General features: G+C 41.4%; 1 protein-coding gene across 1 annotated transcript; it reads left to right on the top strand.

Annotated features, from left to right (window-relative positions):
- The first annotated feature begins 6 nt into the window (after window positions 1-6).
- reep3b (receptor accessory protein 3b) lies at window positions 7-27,736 on the top strand. The gene is made up of 8 exons (XM_074663295.1): window positions 7-353; window positions 9,207-9,279; window positions 15,205-15,281; window positions 15,530-15,650; window positions 15,738-15,851; window positions 21,491-21,647; window positions 25,458-25,591; window positions 25,846-27,736. The coding sequence occupies exons 1-8, from the start codon at window positions 322-324 to the stop codon at window positions 25,915-25,917; spliced, it is 780 nt and encodes a 259-aa protein (XP_074519396.1). The 5' UTR covers window positions 7-321; the 3' UTR covers window positions 25,918-27,736.
- Window positions 27,737-27,808: the final 72 nt, after the last annotated feature.

The following is a 27,808-nucleotide window of genomic DNA, read 5'->3' as shown; positions in this document are numbered from 1 at the left end:
GCTGGCTGTCCTGACGTCAGCGGCTATGTGAGCAGCTTGGTGCTGGGTGAAGAAGAGGAGGAAGGAGGAAACAACCTGAAGGGAAGAGAAGAGGCTGCCTTTAGAAGATCAGGCGTAAAAGTGGACGGATAAATTTACAAAGTCAGAGCTGTGGAGTTAGGAGGTTTTGGGGGATGTTGTCCGGCAAATGTGAAGCGTGATAACTCACTGGTCCTGGATCCGCACATCGAAGTTTAGGCTGAAGAAGTTCGGCTAACCACTAACGTTATTAACGGGGCTGTCGTCCACTACTGACAGACCTGCTCTACAAAGAAAGAAGACATGGTGTCCTGGATAATCTCAAGAAGTGTGGTGTAAGTATTTGGACAAAGAAGAAAAAGCGCAAGTTTATTATTTTTACTTGATCGAGATAATTTGGCGAGCTGATGCGGATGAGCTTTGTTAGCTTCTTGGCTAACCTGTTACCGTCTTTAGGCTAAGTTATGATTGCTGTCCCTTTAATGCTTAGATCTTATTCTGTTTTCTATCTGCAACAAAATTATTAATTAACATACAAAATTACTAGATACTTTTAATAAAAACAAATCCTTCTTTGCAACCGTGGAGTTAGCTGTCTAGTAGTCAGTAAGTTATTGGGCCTTTGTTGTTGCTCCAAAGCTAATGCTACCATGCTGTTTATGAATCATGGTCATGCATTGTCGGTGAGTCAACCTTCCAATATGTAACTCTTTGTTAAGTATCGGTTTGGTGGTTTTGTTCAAGTCGCGACGTGTTCATCTGTGAAGGAGTGTCAGGTACAGCTGTCATCTTGAAGGTATTAATAGCGAAGCGGCCAGCTCTGCCCAATTTAACCTGGCAGCCATAACAATGTAAGGACACAGGAAGAAAGCGTACTCAAATTAATCTAAGTGGATTTGCATGGATTTGTCTGGTTAGTGGGTACCAAATCTTTCATTGTGATGCAACTGAGAGCCCTTCAGGAAAGTCAGATTTATGTTCAGTGCACTGAAGTGTTTTTAATTGGCCAAATCAGGCCTATTTATACTCAACACCATGTCCTGAATTTATTGCCCTGCTGTCTTTTTTACTTCTTGCACTTCTCTGTCTGTCTCTGTACGGACAAGAGAAGTAGTTGCATAACAAGGTGCTAATGGAGGATAGGAATGTAGTGAAAAGTACAGAAGGGAGTGGTGGAAAAGTTTCACACGCCTTTCTTTTTCTCTGATGTTGGATAATAGACACATTCTTTTGTTACAGAACTGACAGGCATCAGAGCATGATTCATCACTTTGCATAACCTCAGTCTGAATGAAGGAGTATTTCAGGTCTGCTTATCTCACCTTAACCTTTGCATTCTTCACCTGCTCCTTACTGCTGCTTTTGCAGTATGTCGGTCAAACAGAGGAATGTGTCAGATACGACACAAAATCTATACAATGAATAGATTTATTGTGGTCAAAAAAGATAATTCTTTTTATTGCCTCATGAAGCTTTAGGTCCATATGTGTACACATGCCTACACAAAGCTACATAACCACAGAGAGGTGCACGATAAGTCAGCATGATGAGATTTATTCATCAAGTGTTAACCCTTTTTTCTAAGTTGAACCTTAGGGACAGTTTTGCTTCCAGTATCCACTCCAAGGTCATGGGAAGTTAGTGGTGGAGTTGTTGTTATTATAAGAAGAGTAGGTAGAAAACAAAACTGCGATGCCCTTTGATTTATGTGGATCTACACCACTTCATATTGTTATTGCAACAGTGTACAATGGTATCACACATTGCGTATTGTCCACGTGTTGTGCAGACTTTCTTACTGGTCTGAAGACTAAAAATGGAGCTTTAATTCCATGTGAAACGGAATAAAAATGGCAAACATTTAAAATGATTGGCGTCACTTTGGTCACGTCATGGCTTATATTGCCATCTGACATCCATGCTCTGGTTTAAATATGCATACAAAACAAACATGCAGTGTTTCTCCAGACCTATATGATGGCTGATAGCATCACTGGACGTGAACGTTGCTCCAGTTATAGCTTCCCTCCTGTATGTGGAGGCTCATTTTAAAGTTCTGAATTTACTTTTATAACACCAAACTACAAGGACAAAAGAGCCAGCCGCCCCTGTAATTAGTTGATGTTATTTGTTGTGTTGGTGAAAGTGGCTAATCAGAAGGATAAATCAGGAAAAGTCACAGCGTGGCTGATAAGAGCTAATTAGAAAGCTATGTGTGTTTTCTTTATTGTTTCTGGAAGTTTCTGGCTGTACCTAGAACAAAGAAAACCAACCGAACAGAACCTCACTCTGTTCAAACTGCTTCTTTCAGCCCTTCTTCCTACCTCCACAGATCTTCTTTTCGTCTGTCCTCTGAGGAGCAGCAGTAGAAATAGCCAGACGTTGGTTTCCAGCTCAGCACTTCACAACCAGCTAATTTTAGGCGTCAGCCTGCAAGGAACGATTCCAAGATATTTGTCCAGCTCTTTCTCAGAGCTGGAGCCTCCCTTTAAGTGTTGACAAAGAAATATGAGTTCTCTGCCTGTTGAAGTTAAACAGCCATGGATAGCTCAGGAAGGGCTCCAAAGAATGTGGACGTCTGTGGTGGTAATAATCACAAGCGGACAATAAAAAATTCTTGATATAAAAATGTGGGAGCACAGTAAAAAGCTCAGCACAGAAGTATGATGGTTTTTTTACCATTTATTCCTGCTGCTCTGACTGTTTGACTCAAAGATGTGACTGGAAGGTTGTATTTGATGTTAGGCTTTGGGGTTTGATTCTTCACATTATGTCGATGTGAGTAGACTTTTTAAAGTCATAGTTGTTTGCTACAGGCTGCATGTTTTTGGCTCTGTACATTGAAGAACAAGCCTTTCAGGACCAGTAGGAAGCATGTTGTGCCTACAGTGCTCGAGGCTGATAGACATGTTTATCAGTTTTATCTCTCAAAACATGTGTCCAGACTCAGTGAAAGGTGAAATTCTTTCTGCACTTGTCTCTCTGGTTGTTGAGAAGGACTCAAAGTGGTAATCAAGCATTATTATTGTAATTTTGGGGTCTAGTAGAGGTTCTACAACTCAAAATATTGAGTTTTTTCTGCACTGTCTTGTTCAATCAAATAGAATATATAACACTTCCATGCCAAAAACTGAAGTTATATGTGAGTTAACCACTGAAACAGGAGCTCTGGAGTCAAACTAAACCTGAAGACAAGTTGAATAAAGTCTAATCTAGTCTTAGAAACTGATTCTCCTCCGACCCCCAAATGGCACCTTCATTAAATGGTACCTGAGAACACCGCTCATGTCACCAGCCACATCTGAGACAGGTCAATAAAACAAAGCAGGTAAGATGAGAGGACACACAAGTATTGTACTGAGGAGGACTGGAAATCATGTTACAGACAAATCTGGATTGGAGGTGTTTGGATCCCAAAGAAGAACATTTGCCAAAAACAAACAAAGATAAATTTGTGCAGAGTAAAAGGATTCTTCAGAGGACTACGGCTTAGTCTTGCAACACTGTGCAAAGTCTGATGGACAGAGCGTTTATACTGTATAATATAGAGCCAGTTTCCTTCTGTAACACAAAAAGCAGTCAGCTGATGTGCTGTCCATAATGGAGGGAGAGGCCTGCATAGTCATGGGATCTTAATTCTATTGAGCTGTCAAGCATGTTGACCTTATGTTCGTGCAAGAGGAGCTTGCATCCAGTCAGGCTGACTTGTGACATTTGCTGTGTTGTATCAGTGTAGACAGATGAGTTTACAGTTTGAAAACTCTGCCGTGTTGTGTGTAAAGCAGTAATTCTAGTATTCAGCTGTGCTTCTCTGCCTTTTTCTCGCTTTGTTTTTGTTTTTTTATGTCAGTGTTCCTTTGCTCTGTGAGCTCAGCTCTGAATTTAGTGTCTCAATGTTGTTGTCATTAAAAAGTTTTCGCTGTAACTTCTGTGATAAGATTTATTCCACAGCACTGAAGCTGGAGCTTGTGAAGTAAGTTTTCTAACGTGGGAACATTGCAGAGAGCAGCGAGCCCGGTGTAAATGATGTATGTCCTTTGTTTCCCTGTGAGGAAATACTGTGGGGATGAACAGACCTGGACCTGAACCAGTCTCATTTGCTGTAGCAGCAGTACTCTCAACAATCCCCCCTCTGTGTTTTTAGGGGAAAAGTCATGTAATCAAATTCTTATTCCTGAAGCTCAAACCAGATGTTGGAAGCTCAAATATTTTTTTCTCTCTCCTCTGTTCCCCCCTCCTCCTCCTCAGTGAGACTCTGTTTTAAATTGCTCTTGTTCTCTCTTTCTCTCTTGTCATCCTGTCATCCCCCCTCCCTCCATCTGGTTGTTGGTGGTGTACGGTGTCAGGAAACTAGAGAAATTGACCTGGAGCCCAGAGCCACGGCCCATCTAAAAGCACCAGGGCTATTTTCTCAGCTGCATGCAGGGAGAGAGGGGGGAAGGTGTTGAAACGGCAAGAAAGAGAACGAAGAGGGAGAGGGGAAATGGAGAGACGGTAGTTTTGGGATGGAAAAGGGGCCCTGGTTCTCACTAAATTGTTTCAAGATTATTTCAGTGAACTCGTTTTGGGTGTGCTTAGTATGGGCTCTGCTGCTCTGAAGTCACTCTGGATGAGGTAAATGTATGGATAAGACTTGGAAAAATATTTTAGGATGTCAAAAAGTTGGGATTTTCAAAGTTGTCTCCAGTATTAAACAGCTTAACTGGGAATTTTTGTTGTGATCATTATTGGGGAAGTGCACATTAGGCTACCATGATCAACTCACTTTGGTTTCATTGGCACTCTTCTCCTGTTGTTTATTCAGAGTTTAGTTTTATTTCAGACCACCAGGGTCTAGAAGAGGACAGCACAATGTGTTTTTCATGTATAATGTTGTTTAAATGCAGTAAATTAACAGACATTTCAAAGAATGTATCAGTCATTACTTGCAGATTCTTTGTCTACCTGCAGCTCTTTACATTTTGCACCAACCCTTCTCACACCAGGTTCCTCTTGAATTCAGGAGCCTTTTATTTTTCAGCCTTAAATTGGCACCAATGAACTGAAATATAGTGAAAGCATTGCTTTTATTCCCACTGCTCGTCTTGAGGTAGGATTTGTGGTTTTTATGTGCTATATGAATAACGACGGCTTGATTGTCTCCTGGGTACAGTGTGCACAGGCGGAGCTTTGATTGTTTACAGAAAAGTGTTTTTTCCTTATTCACTGCATCAAATTCAGGCTCTGGTGTCCACTGAGATGGTTTAGATTGCAGCGAAGGTAAAATTGCACATTTTTGCACAGCTCTGCTGTAAGGTGATGCCTGCTGACTTCCATCCTCTCCTGAGGCGTGTTTTTCCTGTCCCTGTTTGTCCTGTTGTCCCAAAAGAACCTTCCCGAGCCCCTCCCCTATTGTTCTGCAGCGCCAACCATCCAACCAGGGGGAGAGCGCTCAGTGACAGGAGGAGCACACTGTGACAGCAGTCATTAGTGGAGCCGGTCACATGGTTGGAATTCAAGTCCTCGGCTGCATAATTGATTAGCAATGTGCACTTGTTAGCATTGTTGATGTTGTTGAGCTTGTTTATTACTGTCTTTATTCCTGTCACACCATGAGGCCAGCCATGTGTGTGTGCATGAGGCCCGTGAGTACACTCGCTCTGCAGTCAAAGCTTATTAAGAGCAATTGAGACACAAATACTTGCTATTATCACAGCATCAGCATAGCCCTTCATTAGGGAGACTAAGATCAGCTCATCCAACACACGGCCCTGAATTACAGAGCTGCAGAGGAAGGGCTGCACAACTCTACACAGACAGAGAATGTAAACAATAAGAAAGACAGTGCTGATGTTTACGCTCTTATGAAAATGCTTCACCCCGTGTACTCCAGATGAGTCTGAGCTGGTGTGCAACCAGTTACTCCTTCACAAAACGCCATATACAGGAAGTAGTTCATTCATAAAGCCTTCCCTTTTCAGGTTAGATTGTTCACCAGTATTTTTTATACCTGTGTGCAGTGAGAGCAGTGATTTGGACTTGCACACAGAGTTTTGCAGCAGGAGCAGAGAAGCTTTGGCAGCCTATCTGTTTCCATAGCAACAGCAGGAAAATAAACTGCTGTGTTTGTTGGATGTGAGCCTGCATGCCGCTGAAAGCACTCCAGTCTGCACAGAGGGGATATATACAGTGTGTCTGTGTGTGTTTGTTGGTAGCTTTTATCGTGAAGTCCTCCACACTTCCATCCCTCAGCTTCAGCTGAATGATTTTATTTCCTGGAGCCTCAATCTAAATTTAACTTCACTCAGTTTTTCTATAGCCTCACTGTAGGGCAAGCGAGCTGTTACTGATCAGTTAAAGGAATTGGTAATATTTTATGGATGGATGTTGAGGAGAGAAGTCTGGAGGTTCTAGCTCAATCAGCTCTGTACCGACTCCATAACCCTTTTTGGAGTTTGCCATCGTTTTCTTGTTTGTTTGTACTCACTGCTTTGTAAAAAGCTGCTTTATGTGCTGTTGTGAGGAGTTCTTCAGTGCGTCACTACTAAGTTAACAGCCCAGAACTGACTGCATGACCACCAACTGCTGGTCTGGCTTGCACACTTTGGCATTTTCAGTCATTTTTTCCAGAAAAAGAATTTTTTTTTTTAAAGGGGCCATTCTCATCCAAACAAGTCCTTAAATATTACCTGTAATCTGCTTTGTATCAGCTCTTATGCAAGACTTAGACCGGAGTAGTTCTGTGATAAAATCCAGTGTGTTATGATACAGCAGTCACTGTTACTGGGTGAGAAAGAAAAGGCTTCCTGCAGAAGGTACGCTTCAGTACAACATTCTTTGTTCTGTGTCTGCACTCGGTGTTTGGTCCTCTCTGCACGTCTGTGGCTGTCTGATCATGTTGAATACTGAGTGCTGTTCAGCCAAGCAAACCAAGGATTACACCTGCAGTTTCTCTAAGCTTTTCTCTGTTTTTGTTTTTGGTCCTCTGTTTCTAATGAAATGACCTACAGCTGATGGTGACAGTGCAGAGACATGAAGTCAGTACACTGTATCTGGGTTTTTCACAGGAGCAACCAGGGAGTCCTTCTTCTGCTCATGCTTTTTAAATACTGGGTCAGTTTAAATTCAGAAGCTTCAGTCTGCCAGCCTGACTGTTAGAAGTGAGACTGTCTGTCTCCATCTCTCTGTCCCTCCTTGTTTTCTGTCTCTGGCTTCATCCAGGGGACACTTCAGGAACCAGTTGTAACTTGATCAACACCAGAATTACTCACCGCTAAAGTGAGTCAATACAGGGTTTTTTTTGTTTTTGTTTTTCTAGATGAAAATAATGCTAGACCTGGCTGTGCAAAGGTTGCACTACAACTCAAAACTCAAAACAGACCAGAATAAAAAATAAAAACCCTCAAATAACTCACTGAACCCACCAGTTTTACTTGTCTCTTAAAGATGAAAGCATTTCTGTGTAAAAGAGCTACAAACCTTGAGTAAAGAAAGACAGACCAAAGAGTGTCAGTCAATTTCAAAAACTAAAGTTTAGGTTTACAGACCGATTCTCATTTTGCAGCAGTTTGGTTCTGAGTTTTTCGTCGACTATCAAATTTAATTATCGAGCACCAGCTGGCTGTGGTGTTGTGATTTTATCCCTCACAGCCTGCCGTAGCCTGTGGATCCTAACTTACACATATTTGGTGAAAAGCTTTCTTGGTGCTGTGGGAGATTTACTGCATTGTAGATCGCCATTTGTTGTGTGGTATGTCCCTTTAAAGCACAAACACACCAGTGAAATGATGATTCCCATGATGCTCAGCCACTTCACAGTTGTCAAACTCTATGTCCTGTTTTTGTTGGAAGAAGAGACTGAAATTTCCTTTTGTGTGACTGAATGTTTAATGTCTAAAGACTATAATTTTGCTGTATCTTATCCTATTCTGATCAATGGTTTAGAAATCTTGGGGTCACAAGTGTGTGTGTTCATCCAGTTAATCACAAACTGCTGCATATAGGGTGGAGTATGAATAAGATCTTGCACACTGTAGTAAAATACAGTCTATAAAAAGTAACTTTAGAGTCTTGTTCTCATTTTTTATCCAGCTCCTTCTCAGAATCTGTCCAGTCAGAATGTGTTGGATTGATGTCAGCAGAATGTGACAGTGATATCTTTGCTTATGGATTTTTTGATGATCAGCGTTTAAGTGTAGAGAGAGATCTTGAAAGGCAGCAGTGAGAACTGACTTCAGAGTCTCAGTCCAGCTGAGCAGATCCAGATCCGGCAGACCTGAAGAGAACAAACTGTGCTGGAGCAGAGTGGGGGGAGGAGAAGGAAGGAGAATGTAAGAGAGGAATTGGAGGGAAGGAGTGCCAGGCTGTAAATTCATCTAGTCGTTTTTCTTGCTCACACACACACACACACACACACACACACACACACACACACACATGCACACAGGGTTGTGGATATTCACTCTTTGTTTGTGTATTCTCTCTGTGTATGTGTGTGTGTTAAAAAAGAGCTCAGATGATGTCGCACAGTTGTGAAGAGTAACCTACAGCCTCACTTTGTTGAACATTGTATTTCAGACTTCAGCTCTGCACTCTCATTGCACTCATTTTTACTGATACCAGATATCTGTTAAGCATGAAACATTCCCTGCGACTAAGTGCAAATGAACATCTCAGGATTGCAGCACGCTGAGCCGCGCTGTTAAATCCTGCAGTGGACAGGTCATGCAACCAAACCGCTGCTGCTGCTGCAGAGATTACAGAGAAACCACTGAGTCACCGCCTTGTGTTCTGGTGGTTTTCAGACTCAGGGGGTCAGGACCCAGCACCCGGTCACAGCAGGATATAAATAAGTCCCCAGATCGTTCTGCAGGAACAGATGATGGCTTTTAACTGAAACATCACAATTCCCTGTGTAAGCCTCAGTTTGCACTCAGGGATTATTTCCCTGCTTTCAATTTAGTTTGTGGTTAAAACCCTTTCAGATCTATGGCTGCAAAAATCAGACAGCGGAGGAGGAGAGGAGGACAGCCAAACTTACTGACTACATGCAAACAGCCCTACTATGGCTTTAACACTTGTACACAATAGAGACGAGGTATACAAATGTTTAAGTGTAGACACATTTCAGCTGTGCTTGTTTGTCTGTCTTTACATGTTTGCATAAAATGAAAAGAAGTGTTTGTCTAACATGTGTGTCCTCCCTGCAGGCTGGTGTTTGGGACTCTGTATCCTGCGTATTACTCTTACAAAGCCGTCAAGACCAAAAACGTCAAGGAATATGTAAGTTCATGAGAATCACACACACACACACGCACACACACACACACACACACACACACACACACACACACACACACCAAGTCACACCTGTGCTTTAATGAACTCACACGAATATGTTAAATGTGAGGAGAGACTACGAGCTGTTAAAACACCTTCAATATATTTCTCCTGCTACTCAGAGAGTTCGTAGAAAAACACATTTTTTGTGAACTACTCCTGCATCTATTTTCACGTCACTAATCCATTTAGAGGTGACAGTATCTGACACATCATTCACAACAGTTTATTAGATGTGAGAGCTTCTTAAAGACAGCCTGCAGTAACTTTAAAACCACCTCATCTAACTTCTCTTGTAGAGAAAACCTCCCCCTCTTCTTTCCTCTTATCCAAGTTCCACTCTGATTGTCTTGAAGCTGCATATCTCTGCAATATTTACATCCACAGTGCTTTCTTCTGTCGTCATTGTCCACATGCATTAAGTGTTGATGTAGATTTAGCTCTGGATAGGTTTGCTGGTAAGTTTATAGCACTGCAGGGCGGCTGCATTTAATTACTATCTGCGCATAGTGCCTTGGCAAGGTAGACCTTGTAAAATTAAAAAGGTTCTGTTGGTGTGTGTGTGTGTGTGTGTGTGTGTGTGTGTGTGTGTGTGTGTGTGTGTGTGTGTGTGTGTGTGTGTGTGTGTGTGTGTGTGTGTGTGTGTGTGTGTGTGTGTGTGTGTGTGTGTGTGTGTGTGTGTGTGCAAACAGCTCAGTATTCAAGCAAGTAAAGAAAGCTACTTGAATTTCTGCCTATGTTGTTTTTAAATGTCTCCTTACTAGCTGTGACTACTTTTATACACTAATGGCAGAAAATGCTAAAGTAGGGTGTCATCACTATTAACTAATTACAATCTTATATATTTGGGATTTACCAACCCATTTACATACTTATAATTTTATAAATTATAATACAGTCAGTTTAGATATTTTTTATTTCATTTTGGTTTACAAAGTTAGAAAAGCCTGATGTTGCAAAAACATAAGTCTCAGTCTCATCATCATATTTAGGAAAAGATAATGCTAGATTAAAATTATGTCAGATTTCATCATTATTGGCTGATATCAAAACCTATGTTCAGATTTCATCAGTATCGGCTGATATCAAAACCTATGTTCAGATTTCATTTCAGATTTCAGACTACTTTATTTATCCCTGGGGGGCAATTACATTTCTGTTTCATCCCTTCCTGAAACATGAAAAGGAAGTGACATATAATATGGAAAGACAGGAGTGGGAGAACTGGGAGGCGCCAGCGTGCCCAGCGCTGATGTGAAAAAGAGTACAAGAGGTGAGGAGAGAGGAAAAAAACAAATACCAGTCTAGGCTTGTGGATTGGGAAAAAAACACCTCAGCACATGGGCACATAAATAATCATTAAAACAAACTCAAAGACTATGAATCAAGTGCATCCCAAATATATATTCACCAACCACTGAAAAAAGCTCTTATATGATGCCAGTTCAAGGTGGGATGTGTGTACGCTGGTTACCTGGAAAGTTTAACGCACAGGAAGCAAAGGCGGCACAGTGTCATCCAAAAGCTTAACAGAAGGGAAGACAGTGGTGCTGTGTACTATCAGAGCCAGCAGGATGGGAGTATTATTGTCGCTCCAGCTGTTTGCATACAAATCACACCCGTTGTACATCTGCAACTCAATATGAACCCACCCCAGGGCACCATTATTAAACCGTTACAGGGAGCAGTGTGTGAGCACCTGAGTATAAACTGCAAGGACTTGTTTAAGAGCTCTTTGGCATGTGACTGCATGAGCTGGGAATCAAACCACCAACCCTCTGAGGTTTCATTTTGAGAGACAAAGTGCATTTGAAGACAGTGTGCACATTTTAAATTGGTTGGATTAGCATCATGTGACCTGTGCTGAAGTGCTGGTCTTCATTCTGAACTGCACACTGATGGTGGACTGTATATGCATATAGATGTGAGGGCTGGGATGAGATTTCTGCTGCTGGGTGATGTAACTAATGTGAGTGAGAGTGAAATCCTAGCCCGCTGAGTTAGTAACACACACACTCACATACACACACACACACACAGCGTGAACACTAGCTCACAGGTGAAGATTCAGTAAGCTGTGACTCTGCTCTGAGCTTCTTTCACTTTGTCTCCTTTTGTCTGAGCCGGCCTCCTGATCTCTGCTTAAACTGATCCTCAGGTCCGTTCCTTTGTATTACGAAGTATTTGGCTAGGTTAAGGTAAATCGTTTTCTTCTAACAATGCTGAATGCAAGGAAGAAATAGATGGAAAAGCAATCCCCATGCCAATTCGTCCGATCATTATTTAACACAATAGCTCAGAGAAAGTATTTAACTGGAGCACAAACATCCCGTTGGACACGAGGATGAGATTTTTTGAGGTCAGAGGTCACTGGTACATACATGCATCCCAATATCGTGAATTATATCGGGCTGCAACTAACGTTTATTTTAGTAATCGATTACTCTGACGATTTTTACGATTAGTCAATGAATCGGGGGGGGCATAAATGTAAAATTTGCAAAACCAAACATGCAATGTTATTTTAGTTGATGACTATTGTTTGCTTAAAGATATATACAAAAAAAGAACACATACAAACATAATTTAGGCTGACCAGATGCTAGTTTTATAAAATACATTAAATGACATAAATGTGTTGTCATTTAAAGAATCAAAAGTATGGGAAAAATAACAGAAAATGTGTTTTTATGTCATCAGATTAAGAACTTAATGGGTTAAAAAGGCAAATAAATAAAAATGTGTCCTCAATCTTTTCACCTGCTGGTCAAACAGTTCACCCCCTCTGCCCTACTACTATCTGTAGCAGCTATCGCTAATGCTAATGTTAGTTTAATGAATTCGTCTTGGTTTTCAAACGGGGTAACGATTTAATAATAAGACTAAACAAGTCCTAAAAGACACACTATGCATTTCACAACATATGAAAGGAGCGTATGTGGGATTTTGTAGCTACTCACCTCATGTTGAGCTCCCTGGCTCGTCATCAATTAGCTGAACATGGTTGCGCTTTAAGTGCTGGATCATTGCAGTTATACTGCCGTGCCACGCCAGGTCATTTTTGCAAATGTTACAAATAACACGCTGTGTGCTTTTACTCAGCCTGAAATACTCCCAAACTCTGAAAATTCTTTTTGGACGATCTTTCTCCGGCTCTGCTATTATTCGCATGTTTACCTGTTTCCCTCACCCGCCAGCTCGGCTCCTCCTTCGCCACGCTGATCTGTTTACATGTGACAAATACAGCCCCGCAGCCCAGGTCATCTGCACTACAGTCAAGTGGGTGGCGGTTATGCACCTTGAACTAGTTACCAACGGCTAAATATTACGACAAAAAAGAAAGAAGACAAATAAACTGAAGACAAACCAAACTCAGTATTGAGATTGTGCGTTCACCCAATCAGAGGCACAGCTCAGGGTCATGTGACCGATAGGCGCCCTATAGCTGTACGCGAAGCCCTTGCCACTACCAATATGGCCACGATAGCCGATGTGGTTCATTTTCTATTTCAGAAACAGACGAATGATGTCGGGGAGACTACGTCCATGTTTTATACAGTCTATGAGACAAACTAATACAGTAATGATGCAGCGCAGTGCATCAATTTTGGAAAAACGTTGTCAACGCTTTTACCAATCAATTTTTATCAAATGTATTGTTGCGTTGTTGCAGCCCTAGAATGATATTTACTCAGTAGAGTCAGAGCTCAGTGTTTGACTGAAACTTGTTGATTGAAGGTGTGTAACTTTTGGTGTGTCTCCACTCCTGCCGCCTCCGTCTTCATGCTCAGTCTACCAGCTCAAACACTCCCATCAGGCCCAGTGGCTGTAAAGAGCTGATGTCAGGTGTTTTTGTCTTCTCTTTAATGGAAAGCAGTTACTCACAGATGTGTCCAGTAAATGTCTGCTATTGCCTCAGGAAGGCAAAATGGCTGCTGTATATTTTACTGAGGTCACGTCTTAATGTCCTCGCCGCTGATGAGCTGGAGGAGGGAGGGAAGGAGAGGAAAAAGCTGTTAGAGACAGAAGAGGGAGATGAAAGGGAGAGGTAGAGAAAGATTAGATCTCCTCTCCATCTCACTGCCTCTGTTTCACTCTCTCGCCTCACATTTATCATTCCCATGAGCCTCTCTGTGTGTGTGAGTGTGTGTGTGAGTGGAGGGAGTTCACCATGAGGTCACCAATTAACCAGTCCAGCAGAAATTGTGGATGGTTTGTGTGAGTGTGTGTGCGCGCCTAATGCAGCCAGACACTGTGTGTTTTTTCATTCTGACTTTGTGAAACAGGTGAGTGTGTGTTTGTGTCCCTCCACCTCTTGTTCTCCCGCGTTCAAACACACACCACTCTCCTTCTCTCCTCCACCCACCCGTCCACTCTCACAAAAACACACTGACATTTCATTAGCTAGTGTCAGTGTGTGTTCAGTCATGCGGCAGGCAGGCAGGCAGGCAGCGGCCGGGTCTCACTAATACCTTAGCCTGCCATGTGACTGTCTGCCCGCCTGCCACTGTCTGCCGCTGGCTTTGATATGGAAATCCAGCCAGAGGAGCCTGGAAAGCCCTTAAGAGGGGACATAGAGAGCAGGAGAGCAGAAAGGACACAGGCTGTGGAAAGGAGAAGAGGGAAACAATCAGAAAGCTGCTTTTTGCCCTTAAATAACATCGACCTCAGAGGGAGAGAGGCGCAGGTGTGAGGAAGGTGAAGAAGAAAGTGCAAACATCAAATTCTTCCATTTTTATCTGAAGTGTTTGAGTCACTGCAAAAGTTTTAGCCCTAAACCCTGATCTGCATGACAACATCTCACCAACAAGGTTACAGTCTCTCCACTCTAGTTTGAGAACTTTAACAGCACATGAACAAACTTTAACCTGAAAATTTAGAAGATGAGTCTTTTGCATGGCTTGGGCTTTAAACATTTTGAAGCCATGTGTTGCATTTCTGCATTTCCTGTCCCTGAAGAAAGATTTATAATACACTTAAAGGAAAGTGCTGAATGATTGACCCCAAAAAAAAAACATGCAACAGAGTCCCCCCCACAAAAAATCAAAAATTGGCTGCAACTTTGGAGGGATTGAGGGACTGTCTGGGTTTTTTCAGGGCTTGGATTACAACATGCTGGAAAAACAACAGGCAAGGATAAAAGAAAGTTCCAGTAATCAGTAGGGCTGGATGCTATTTTCGTGATTCCATCCTACTATGATTTTTGTGATTCGATTTAATTTGGGATTCTACAGTATTTACGATTTTATAGTTTGATTTTTTAACACCAGACCTTGCGAAATAGGTAAATGATGATAATGTCTACAGACTATACCAAGAGCCATATTTTCCCATAAAATGCACATCACATGAGTCAGAGAGAAACATTTCACCCTCTGCTGAAGAAAAGTGGTAGCTTTTGTCCAATCCAGTTTATAAACAAAGACTGAAATAAAGAATTTGAATTTGAAATTAAAATCTATTTTTTGACAGAGAATCCTGATTTTTATATTGTCAAACAAAAAAATCCTGATATATTGATTTTGATTTTTTCTCCCACCCCCAGTAATCAGAGAGTTTGTAAATACTCTGATCAGATTAAGAAATTCACCACAGTCCTGCCATGGCTCCCATCCTTAAGGAACCTCATTCTCACAGGAGCCCAAAGCTGCAAATCCTTTTCTCCACACAGATCATTTTATGAAGATGTAGTCACAAGTTGTGCTGCCCTTAAAGCGTGGAAACTCTGTTGCATGAATAAATCTCTTGGGTCATTAAAACATGCTTACCTTTAATACATCAGCCTACGCTTACACACATCTTTTTGATTGGTTTGTTTTGGTGTGAATCATATTATTCAGTATCTCTTCTGTTTTTGTACCTGTGCAGGTGAGATGGATGATGTACTGGATCGTGTTTGCACTTTACACTGTGCTGGAGACCATCACTGACCTTACACTAGCATGGTGAGTTACACACTAACACACATTTCTTGGGTAGTTTCTGATGTAAAACCATGACAAACATAAATGCTCATACATGATTTTATCAAACTCAAAATCTCTTGATGTATTAACCAAAGCTTGATTCAATGGAGCTCTTTGAGAGACACACACTGGTGACTCATTACGTCACTCTTTTGGATTAAATATCAAACCACAAAAAGACAAATCGATGTCCATGACGATACGTCTGCTGGTGCGTTCTATTTCAGGTTCCCTCTGTACTACGAGCTAAAGATAGCCATCGTGATCTGGCTGCTGTCCCCCTACACCCGAGGAGCAAGTCTCATTTACAGGAAGTGTCTGCACCCTCTGCTGTCCTCCAGAGAGAGGGTAAGATCATCCACCCGTCTGTCTGTGTTAGTTAATGATAACACATTCACAGTGATTGATGAAACTCATGTTGATATCTCTTTGCAGGAAATAGACGAATACATTGTTCAGGCCCGAGAGAGGAGCTATGAGACTATGGTCAACTTTGGCAAACAGGGGCTGAGCATCGCGGCTACTGCTGCCGTCACTGCAGCTGTGAAGGTAAGAATACATCTGTGTGTTGATATGAAAATAATGAATAATGAAGATCGTATTCTGTGCGTACTATCTTATTTAATCAAGAGGTTAAATAACATAAGCAGCAGAGAAAGTTTGAATATCACATATCACCCTGTGGTATCTTCGCACTATCAACCATAAACCACATTGCTTTGATTTCTTTTTTGCTGTGCTGAGGCAGATAAACATTTTCAGTCTTGTTTCTGTTCTCTATCAGAGCTGGGAAGAAACAGTGAAGCTTTCCTTTAGGTACAACAGTGCCCTCTACCTTTTGTATACAGTAAAAACATCCAGCAAATTGTTTTTCTCAATTCTCCATGTTTACTGAAATTGCTCTTACACTGGTTATGCTCAATCAGAGCCCCCAGACAGACAGAAATGGTGTTTCTGGTGGAAATAGGCGCAGCAGAGTTGCATGAGATGCTACAGTTAGTCCTGAATAACATGCAAACAGACTAAACGAGCAGTGATCTCATGTTAAAACACTGCCTTCATGTTAATATATCCACACTGAGTGTGCCCTAAAGCCAGAACTTGCTGCAGAGTCAGTAAAACTGAAGTGTATGTGAACTGGTTTCATCAGCATTGCGTGAATACCTGAGTGTATCAGATAATCCCCGCTGACCTCCCGCCTAAGGCTCCACTGCACAGAGGTAATCCCAGGCAGTGGGAATCTACCACCAAACAGAAAGTCGAGTTATTAGGGCCACGCTCACAGCAAAAGCCAACTGACATGCATATGTTTGAGCTTGGTGCGTGATTCTTAAACAATTTATCCAAAGTTTAGCAGGATTTGGATTGATAAAGACGATTTAAATCGGAAAGATATTCTTCTTTCAGGAGAAACAAAATGTCAAAGCAATTGTGAAATTCCAATTTCTGGAACTAGACTTAAGAGAAATCTGAATCTAGCTTTATCAAGGGACATAATGTTGGAGGAGATATCTTTGGGTACGTGTCTCCATGTTCTGCCTGAAATGTTCAATACTTTTTAAGATCATGCAGCATCATTTGGCTGTTAACACTCTGTGGATTTGTTGCCCAGTCTTTTTATTGCAGCTCACAATACGTCATATTTGTGTATGCCAGCTCACACAATAGTATCGGAGCTCTTTGATACAAAAACAACATTTTAAGGGTCACAGATAGTGGTACTTGTTGAATTTAGTTGAAATTTAGCTCCTGTGGGGTTCGGTTTCTTGCCTCAGTATCCTTAAACTGATCTGATAGAGAAGGGGTGCTGAAATAATGAAACGCTATGCTGATGAGGTGCCTAAATGATGCCTTGAGGGAGGGTGCAGACTGATGCAGAGGCGGAAAAACACCAAATAAAAACACAGCAGTTCATTTCTGACCCTGAAAAGTTGGAGACAGCTGTGGTGTTGCAGCATTTTGAGACCAATGTGGTTGCCTTATGCTTAAGATGCAGCTATCGAGCAGATCATGTTTTGGAAACAGAGGCTCTGTTCACTTTTTTAAAACAGTCTAAGTGTTAGGTGAGTAAAGCAGATGGAGATTCCTCTATAAAGTGAAAAATATAAACACCCCTTCCCATATTTTGGTGGTCAAATAAATGCTGAAAGGCATTAAGTGTCATTATGAATGTTTTTATTTCTATTATAAGTCATGAATGGGATGCTTTAAAACCAAACCACAGCAGTGTGAATGAAAACTCACCCTGGAGCAGTCGGGAGCCAGCAGGAAGTATTAGGGAAGCCTCGGTGAAACGCCACAGGACAGGAAATTAAATTTACTCTGATTACTAGTCTCTGCTGGTAAACCTTCAAAATAACTTTCAATAAATTTGTGTTGGACTTCAAATATAGCCACAGCTCTGTGCTGCTTCTGGAGAAACAAAGAACATTCAGTCCCTTCTGGAAGAAACAGAAAAACATGACTGAGCTCTAAATATATCCAAACAAGGGGAATGTGGATCAGAGGGATCGATGCCAAGGGTGTGACTGAGTGTGAACTGAAGAGAAGTTTGCAGGATCTCAAGCTGCTTCAGAGCGCTTTTGTCTGTGTTCTTTTCTTGTCTCCTCTCTCTACACTTTATCGACTGTCCCAGGTTCACTTTGCTGTCTCAAATCCAGTCCGAGCTTTTTGTGTTCCAGCTGGAATTTGATCGACTCAGTTTGTACAATGTAAAGCAGCATTGTCCTGCTCATGAAACCCATCTGTCTTAAAGCACACAGCTCACAGCAGACTCTGAGAGCGTGGTTTGGTTTACAAGCGCATTTCTGCATTTTGATTCCGAGCTACACGTGATTTTATTGGGCAGGAAACTCCTGAGAGACGCTCATTTAAACCTACAGTATCCCTCTCTTTATATTATGCATGCAGCATACATGCATATTGATGCGGGTGTAGCCTGAGGCTGATTTAAATTGTATCTGTAAAGCCTCCACAGGTATGAAGAAGCAGCATTTAACTCACTGCTTTCTTCCAAAGTGAGAGTGAAGTTCAGTCATGCAGGCAGCCTTTGCTTTCCACTCTTAGATGTGTAAATTTACAGGATGGTAATGAGGGTATTTTGAATAGTCTTCTTTGTGTTTCACTTTTGGATAGCAAGGACTTACAAAATAATTTTTAAGCTAAAGCTGACCCACCTGAACATATCTTTTTTAAATTTGATAATTTCTTCCTCCTCCATGTGGAAGTCTTGGAAATTAATCTTACAAGTTTAGGGCGTGGCTGATTTGATTGATGGGTGGTCACCCTGTAGCTGTCTGAAAAGAGGCTAAAGGCCCACCTCCTAACCTCATCCTCGCTCAAACAAAGCTAGGTTGAGTTTTTCCTAATATGACCTCCATCGATTATAGGCTTCAAATCTCTGCATCTGAAACACATGAATGATGTCAGAGACTACCTCCGTATATTATACAGACTATGTTTGCACCCATACTTCAAATATTGAAGTTGCTTCCAGCTGAAATGTAGACTTTCACAAACTGTATTCCAGCAGTGACCGTCGCTCTCTATTATTCATGTTCTTTTTATAGGTCAGTGTGATGATGTGTTGCTCTCGAGCTAACCCTCCTGTGACTTTGTTTCTGCTTCTCTCTCTTTCTCTCCTTACTGACCCCGTCTTTCTTCAGGCTTTCTGTGCTTCAGCTGGCTGCTCTGGGAGGTAAAAGAAACAGTCAGTAAACGCAGCATGGACAGAACGTTCCCTTTTCATTTCATATCACTATTATTCTCCAGTCACACCATGTTCCACATCCTTTCATTTTGATGATATTTAACCAGGAGTCCTGTCTGAGGAAATCATCTTTTTATTCTGTTTTTAGAGTTAAATAAATGAAAAGTGTGCGCAAAGACATTTAACTCAACATGTTCATTTATGTCCCTCTGTTTGAATGAGGTTTTCCCCCGTCTTCACGCTTTTCCTTCCACTGTAACTCATTCTTTCATTATTCCTTTCTACTTTTAATCATTTATTTCATCTTCTTTTACCATATTGCTCATTTTGTGAATGGGTTTTCGTCATGGAATTTGTTTTACTTCTTTATTACCTCCGCCAAGGAGGTTATGTTTTTGGGAGAGTTTGTCTGTCTGTTTGTATGCTTTTTTGAGAACAATATAGTTCAAAACGTAACAAATGGATTTTGATAACATTTTCAGGAAATGTTAAAAATGGGATAAGGAAAAAGTGATTCGATTTTGGAGGTGATCCGGATCACCGTCCGGATCAAGGATTTTTTTTAGAGGATTCTTTATCATTGTGAGATAGGGCTGTTTTCACCATATGTGTATACAGCTCCACGATAAATGGTCAGTTTTGCAAAACAAGACAAGACAAGGTCAGGATTATTTCTGACAGATGTAGAAGTACGATCCAGATCCTGGCAATATTCTGGATACTAAGATCTGGAATCTGAAATATGTACTGGGTCATTATAATTTTAAACACTGTCAGGTAACAAATTATTGTACAAACCTGCAACTAACACCAAATTGTAGCAGACAGTCTGCTGAAAGGGAGTATAACATTAAAGTAGGACTAAAATGTTGCGTGACAATCACAATATGCTTGGCGGAGGTCTGAACTCTCTGAGTGCTTTTCTAGTTTTTAGTGTTTTAGTGTTCACAATGTTATGACTGAAGTTTGAGTCGTCCCTAAAATGTGTTTTTCTGATATTGTTATTTAGTATCTGACAGGCCTCTGTCTCCTCTACATGTGTCTGAGTGATGCCAGAGCAGCCTGACACTATTAGAAAACTCTGACACATCTGATGAACTGCCAGCTCGCAGATGAACAGTTGCCCTTGTCACTACAAATCCATCTGCTTTACTGCAGTCATCTGTGATAATAAAGCAGCACTTCCTGTCTATAACAGGACATGCGTGTTTGTTTTCATTCTATAGATTGAGAAATTAGTGAAGCAGGATCCTTTCGCTTCTGTGTTACCCTGTTTCCTCTCATTCATCCTAACCCTCTCTGAAAGTGTTGGAGTTGCATTAATTCCTCTCACCTCTGCAGCAGAGATGTTCGCAGACACTGATCTGAGGTGCTCAAACCTAATTGTTGGCTTTGGAAAGTTTCCCTCAGGCCCAAGTCTGCAAAGCTGCAGCTTAAGTGAGCTAACACAACTAGTTCAAGTGGTTACATAATAATCACTACTTGGTTACATAATGAAGACCCAGTGCTTTTTTAAATGACATCTGACCACAGAATTTCATATTTCATATTAAAAAATCTGGATACTGAACATTTTGAAGCTGCGGTTTTAGAAGAAAAGGTTGAAGCTTATGATGGTAAAGTAGATCAATAATAAATTCCTGCAGCTCTGAGCCACACACACCGCTTGGTTCTCACATTAAATCAGCCTGTAGGAGTCTTATAGTTTACTTCCAAGACCCACATCTTTAAGATCTAACACCAGCTGTTTGAAGGACATGACATATTTTTCAGTACTTTAAGTAAAGATGCCGATTTGTCTGACTGGTTTATCAAAACTGATTCTGATTCAGATCTAAAAGCCAACTGAGAAATCTTTATCCTCATCTTGAGATGGTTTGCAAAAACTGAAACAAGTTTTTCTAGTTTTTTTTAGGAGTTTTAGCAGCTGGATAAATTTGCATTTTGCTCTCAGAGATCAGTCTTAACAACCCAGATCTTTTGTTTCATCCCCTTAAATTAAAAAAACAGACAAAGCAGTTAGAGATTAAAGCTTATCGTACAGTAAATAAATAGTCATACAAATGATTATAGATATGATTTCATATGCTGCTTGTCATGTTTTTGATCCTGCGCAGCTCTGTGCACAGTGAGAACACTTTCTGGTTCAGATCAAAAGACTCTATCAAATTCATCCAGCTCAGGTCTCAGGTGTGTTTCTGGTCAGTCCGCTCTCACATCTCTGAAGCTGCTCCTAGTTTACTTTCATCCAGCACAAGTGTTTTCCCTCGAATGAACCAGAAACTGTCTCACACAAACATCATGAGAGCCTCCAGATACTCAGCTGGAACACATCAGACCTCTGAGGGTCCGTACATGGAGAGAGTCATTTGTTTTCAGCAGTCTGTTGACACTTCATCTGTGTGGTGGATGTCTTCTCTCAAATGCTCCTTTCTGGTGCTGTAATATTAACTGACAAAAATGTGTGTGTGTGTCACAGGGTCAGGGCGCCATCACGGAGAAGCTGCGCAGCCTGAGTATGCATGACCTCACACAGATCGGCCAGCAGGAAGGAAACCAGCTCTACCAGTACAGCTCCCGCTCAGCCAACCCGGCCATGAGGAGGTCACAGAGTAGCGACGCCGCAGACGAAGCTGGTACACCACACACACGCGCACACACACACATGTCATAGACTTCCTCATTAGATGATGGTGTCATATTAGTTTACTGACTACTGAGGAAAAAATGCACATGAAAGCTCTCCTGTTGGTATACGATCACATGCTTCACATAAAAGAGAATAAAACATACATAGTACACACAACAGGAAAATCAGATGAGTAGGCTGGAGGGCAAGAGCCTGAAAACATCTTAACTCAAAGAGGAAAGATTGTTCCAGTTTGTGTGTGGGGTAAAAAAAAACTCTGACAACATTTCACAAACCTCAACGAGTCAAAGATGAAAATCCAGCAGTGAGCTGCCGCTTTCTGAAACATTTCAAGACTTTAAAGCTGCAGGTTATAATGAGAACTTGTCTCTTTCTCCACAAATATCATACGGAAAAAAAAGAGTTAGAGCATTTTTTTAAGGTGAGGTTGATCCAGTTTGAGTTTGGTAAAGAGCATTTACAAATGGATCACGTTTTTCTCTTGTTGAAATTTGGAAAAAAAAAATCCTGATCTTCCTCTGTGCCTTAACAACATCGCACATGTGAAAGCACAAATATGTCAAAAACAGTCTTCATGTGTGGAAGAACGAGCGTCAGTGTCAGCTGGATATCATGATGGTTACTTCAGATAAGATTAACCGCACCATCAGGGACTCTTGGTTCATGTTTCTTGTTTTTTTTCTTTGTTTCCTCGTCTGCCTGATGAGAACTACAGGCAGTCTGACCTGTCGATGAAAGCTGTGTGTGTCTGTGTGTGTGTGTGTGTGTGAGAAGGAGATGACTTTCCTGCAGACAAAGGGGAAGAGATGAGGTTGTGTGGGATGCTGCTAGAATGTCAAATGCACACACACACTCACACACACACGCACAGAGGCAGTCAGTGAGGCATGGAGAGCAAGATAGTAGGGGGTGGAGTGGAGGAGAGGACAGAGATGGATTTATGGGAGCAAAGCGGGGATGTGAGGGATGGATGGATGGATGGATGGAGGGCTGGTAGACCACATTAGCATACTGACAGAGTAGAAACTGGATTATGTATTCAGCTCAGACATCTAGCAGAGGGACAGACAGGTGAGGAGAAAAAAGAGACATGTTCTCATCCATGTGATTCTCATGACATCACTCTGTCTCTGATCTGGAGCCTGCAGATGATTGTAAACATGCATACAACCAACTATCCGATGGTTGTAATCTTTTTACTGCAAAACATCTCAGTGCAATACCCAGACTGTCCTAAAGCCTGTATGAATGTGTTAGTTTATGCCTCATGCAGTCACTCAGACGGTAAGAATGAAAGTTTATCCCATCAGCAGGTTCAGACAGTTCCAGACATGAATGCTCCAAAGTGAGATTTCTCTCTGGAGAAACATTCCAGGAGTGTAAAAAGCCCAGTTGGACAAGCCGCCTCGGGTCTGAGCTTTTGGCGGGGCCCTCAGCTCCCTACATGACAGGAAATTGGAGAGTTATACCGCAGAATAGGCCGGTGAGCGCTGGAATGACTGGAATGACTTGAATAAGTTCTCCACAGTCCAGACAGAGAGTTTGGCTCAGCGAAAGAATGAAATCCCTCCCTGGAACATTTCTGCAGCATGTTCTTTCCTTTCCCCTTCACCAGCATAGTCTGAGTGCCACCGAGCCGCCCGGTGTCCAGACGAGGGTTAATGAGAGCACTTCGGTAGCAGGGCTGAATTTACTCATCAGGTTTGACATCCAAAGCACAGCTCCTCACAGCGTTTGTCTCCTTCTGACACAAACACGTGCAGAATTCAGATGGTATTTCTGATCCCGAGCAGGAATGTGAAATCTCATGTGAAGCTGGCCTCTGTCTCATCCCACCCTGCCACCTCTGGGAGGGGAAAGGTCCAACTCTGGAGGGTGGGAGGTTTGCTCTTATAGACTCCAGATGTGACAACAATAGCAGCAGCAGCAGGAAGAGGAGAGAGATAGAACCAGAACAAATAGAAAACACACCACTGGTTTCTAATCTTCATTGAATCTCAGTTTTTATCCTTTTTGAATGCAGCTGAGGGTTTTCCTCTGGTTAGAGTCTCGTGTTTATGTGGTGGATTTTCTGAGCTGTAGGTTGTGGCTGATTGCTGATGTATGAATCCTCTGACTGATCTGTTTCTTTGAGGAGAGGAGCTGTGAGTATCTGCTGACCTCTGCTGGTTTTAGAGGGTTCAGGTTAATACACTTTGACTCTCCATGCAAAGATAAGTTTTTCTACTTTCCTTAATGAAACTAGACACACATAAGTCCATCACTGCCTCCTGACTCCTGAATGTCTGTGACTCTCTTGAAGACTGTGTGAACACCCGACAAGAAATTGTATTTAAATTTCCTGAATTGTGATTGTTATCAAGATAACAGGTTGAAAAATCAATTGATGGAACTAGTTTCTATGGTGGATTAATCCGCATCTAGAGTATTTGTTGCATTTGAGGCGGTTCTGGCTCATTGGAAGAGTCGGTCGCTGTTTAACCAGAAGGTTGGGGTTAATGTCCAGGTCTAGCTGCTTAAAATTCTGTCTTGCTTTAGCCAAGAAACTTAACCCCAGACTGGACCAGTGATGTGTGTATGGGAATCCCACAGTGTGTGTATGGTGTGTGTATTCATGTTGATAAAGGATGATGTCACCCAGTGCAACAGTGCAGCTGTTTTAATGGGCTTTATCTTGACAACAAATGGGTTAAGGGCAATAAGGCTCATCCACTGTAGATAATGAGGTTGAAACACAGATGTCACAAAAATTCAGTCATCATTTTCTCAACTGCTTCCACGTATTAAGACTCTAGCAGAGCTGACCCCTGCTGGAGATTAGAAAGAAAACAGGTCGTAGGAATAGAAACGTGGGTTAAACAAAGAGGCTTCATTCATTTCTGTTCTGATGAGCTCTGAACATAAAGAAAAATGAAGTTTGGTGGTTTCTTTCATTTCAGATGCAGACAGAAAGTAGATAACTATTTGGGTGCTGTCAGTGGAATCACGTGATCACTGTGACACCTGTGCAAACAGAAGAATAAATCATGGAAATAATGCAAATAGTGGGTAGTGCATGATGGAGGTTAGGATTGCACATAGGAGGGTAACACAGAAGCTGTTTTCCAAACCACCTACTACATGTGAATGTGAATGTAGTATGCAGATAATAGAGCTACTGGTGATTTTATTTTGCCTTCGTTATAAATGTACAACCCAAACTTTGTGTAGATCTTGGCATTTTTGTTATTTTGTTAATCATATCATAGCAGAATTATAATATTTGATTTATATTGTTTACTGAAATTAAATCTGGAAGGGGTTTTTATTTTTATAGCTGATAGAAAAAACTCTTCCATATAATCCAGGTATGTTTTAAAAAAGTGAAATAGTGATTTATAAAGGCTTTGATGAATTTATAGAAGTAAACGCCTCTTTTATAACTGGAAGCAACAAGATGTACTTGTGTGTCTTTTACATGACTTCAATTCTATATCACAGACAGTCTAACATTAGTGTTGTTGTATTGTAGTTATAATGACGAATCATTCCAGTAGATGGCGGTAATACGCCAAAACCTGCCCTTGCTTAGATAAACAGCGTTAGTGCCGTGCATTGTGGGAAACAGTATGCCAGGTAGACTGGTCCGTTGCATACTAAGAAATTTTCCTGGATCAGTAGGATATCCTCGGATTTTTGCAGATTTTACAAGGCAGCTGAAATAGTTGGCACTTCTAGTGTAGTAGGCAGTTTGGAAAACAGCCAGAGACTTCAGGAGAGTCTTTCACTGTCTCATGACGTTTGTTTCTGTCTCCAGAGTACTATTATGACCAAGAGGAGAGGACAGATGAGGAGGCTGAGCCAACTTTCTCTGAAGACGAGGCCGTCACTCAGAAAGGACTGAGGCGATCACAGAGCGTCAAAATCACAAGATCCAGAGCTCGCAAAGACGTGAGTTCAGATGTTAAAGCCTTTACTGGAGGCTGTGGGTGTTATTATTTTAATTGTTCTTTATTTTCTACGGAAAGGAATATCTCATTAAGATGTAAACATAGAAACCTGGGATAGAGGAAGTGAAAGATTTCTGTCTCACCACAAACAGAGCTGAGACTCCTTGGGTTGTTAATTCTTTTCATTTGAATAGTTTTTCTTATGTTCTCATTGTGTTTCTCATGATGTGTTTCATTGACTGTTTCCTTCCTCAGCCTCGTTATGGATCCTTGAAGATTAAAGCCAAGAAGAGGCCAGCCTTAAACACTGTGAACTATGGACTGTGACAAGACTACTGCTGACACACACTAATGTTCACACACACACACACAGTTACAGACAGACAGCAGAGCAGTCTGCTGACTGTTTTTTGTTTTTGTCGGCCTGTATCCCAGCTCTTCTCGGTCTGACTTTTAAATCTCCTGAACTCTTTTATCCTCTTTATGATGAGCTTTCTCCTCGTCACGTATTTATTACAAAGCAGAAACTCTCAGAGGACTGCTGACCCCTGAGGGACCTGGAGCTCTCAGACAACAGGTCACCTTAGAGAACCAGATAACACGACACTCTGAGAGGTTTTTCTTTGGGTTTGTGGCATAAAAAATGTGTTAAGACAAAGTTTCTGGTTGTTATTTCATTGTAGATTTCAGGCGTGATGTATTCTCATGTAGTTTTTAAGCTGTTGGGTCCGTCTGTTCAAGTCTTTATTGCATTTAAACTTTTTTTGTACAATTTTTAAATCATAAATCTGAAAACCAAAGGCTTCACTGATAGTAACATAAAGAGTCATTGCTTTATCAGATTGTTTTAGGCCATCAGTTACAAAGTAAGGGAACAAGAAACACCAGAGTTTGGTTCAACAAACTCACAGATTATCCCCAGCTTTGCATTTTGCATCAGGCACACTCCTACCTTTAGTGCAGATTGTTTGAATGCTTCAGCGCTCTCGTAGTGCTGTTTTTGCTGCACACCAGCAAAAAAGGTTTGATATTAAGTAGGTTTAGAGTTTTCCTAAAAAGTTTGATCACTACTCAGCTGCAGCTTGGATTTATCTTAAAAACTTGCACAGAGAGAACCTTATTAAAGCCTGGAACAAGTTTTCTCTTTGCTGCCTTCAGGTATTTCTTAAACTCTTTCTGAGTCGACTCTCAAACATGATGTTAGGAGACCTTTTAACTTCCACTCCGCTCACTAAACTAACGGTTATTCCAATGCAGAGCAGCACATGTAGGTTAAGACACTGTGCAACATTCCCTGTCACTGGTGACAGATTGAGAGCAAAGCAGGACTCCAACGACATCCTACACATCACCTATCACACCTGCACCTTTTGACAGAGGAGTTCCTGTCTCAAATGTGGAGCTGAAGAAGGCGAGTGAAGACCAGCAAAGTGTTGAAAAAAGACCCTACAGAGACAGAACTCCTCCTCTCCGTTAATGATCATTTCTTTCTCCTGCTTTCTACTCGTGTATTTTTATAACACCACAGCTCTGGTTGTAAATTTCTTCTTGAGGATGATGACAATGTTGTACTTTGGTGTGTTTGTGTGTATTATCCGTAGATCGAAAGGAGTCTTTTATATTTGTAACCACCTTTATTTTTGCACATATACCTCCTCCCAAACCTTTTTATGGATGCTGACGCTGCGTGTCATCTCATTTTTTATGTTCTTTTGCTTTGGGAGGATGCAGCACACAGCTAATACCGACAGTCTTTCATGATGTTTGAACGTTTGGCTTGTTTTTTGTCCTCAATGCTATTCTGCAAGGATACAGCAGTCTGTCTAGAAAGATTTTTATGTCACTTGTGATATTTTTATTGTGTTCAAGATCATATTCAAGCCCAAAAGAGACTACTTTCACAAAGTCTAAAATGAATTTGAGTTTCTACAAATAGAAAGCAGTGTGAAGTTAACCCTGTTCAGATTTTGCTGCAGTACAAAAACAAGCCAAACCTTCTGATGTCATGACGTCTGTTCAATGCTCATAACTGACTAATGATACCAAAGCTTGATGTACACGCTGGGGGCTGTGTGGCTGCTGGGGTTTTTGATGTATGTTGGGAAATGTCTGGACTGTGTGTGGATTGATTGTTGGAAGGTAATAAACATCGTATGGATGTAGACTGTTGATTTCTCTATTCTTGCACTCACCTTACAAGACCCTGAGTTGGTAAAAA

The sequence above is a fragment of the Halichoeres trimaculatus genome, unplaced genomic scaffold (genome assembly GCF_033239565.1).
Source record: "Halichoeres trimaculatus isolate MK-OKI-2021-1 unplaced genomic scaffold, fHalTri1.1 fHalTri1_scaffold_23, whole genome shotgun sequence".
NCBI lineage: Eukaryota > Metazoa > Chordata > Actinopteri > Labriformes > Labridae > Halichoeres > Halichoeres trimaculatus.
This window is presented reverse-complemented; position numbering and strand designations above follow the sequence as displayed.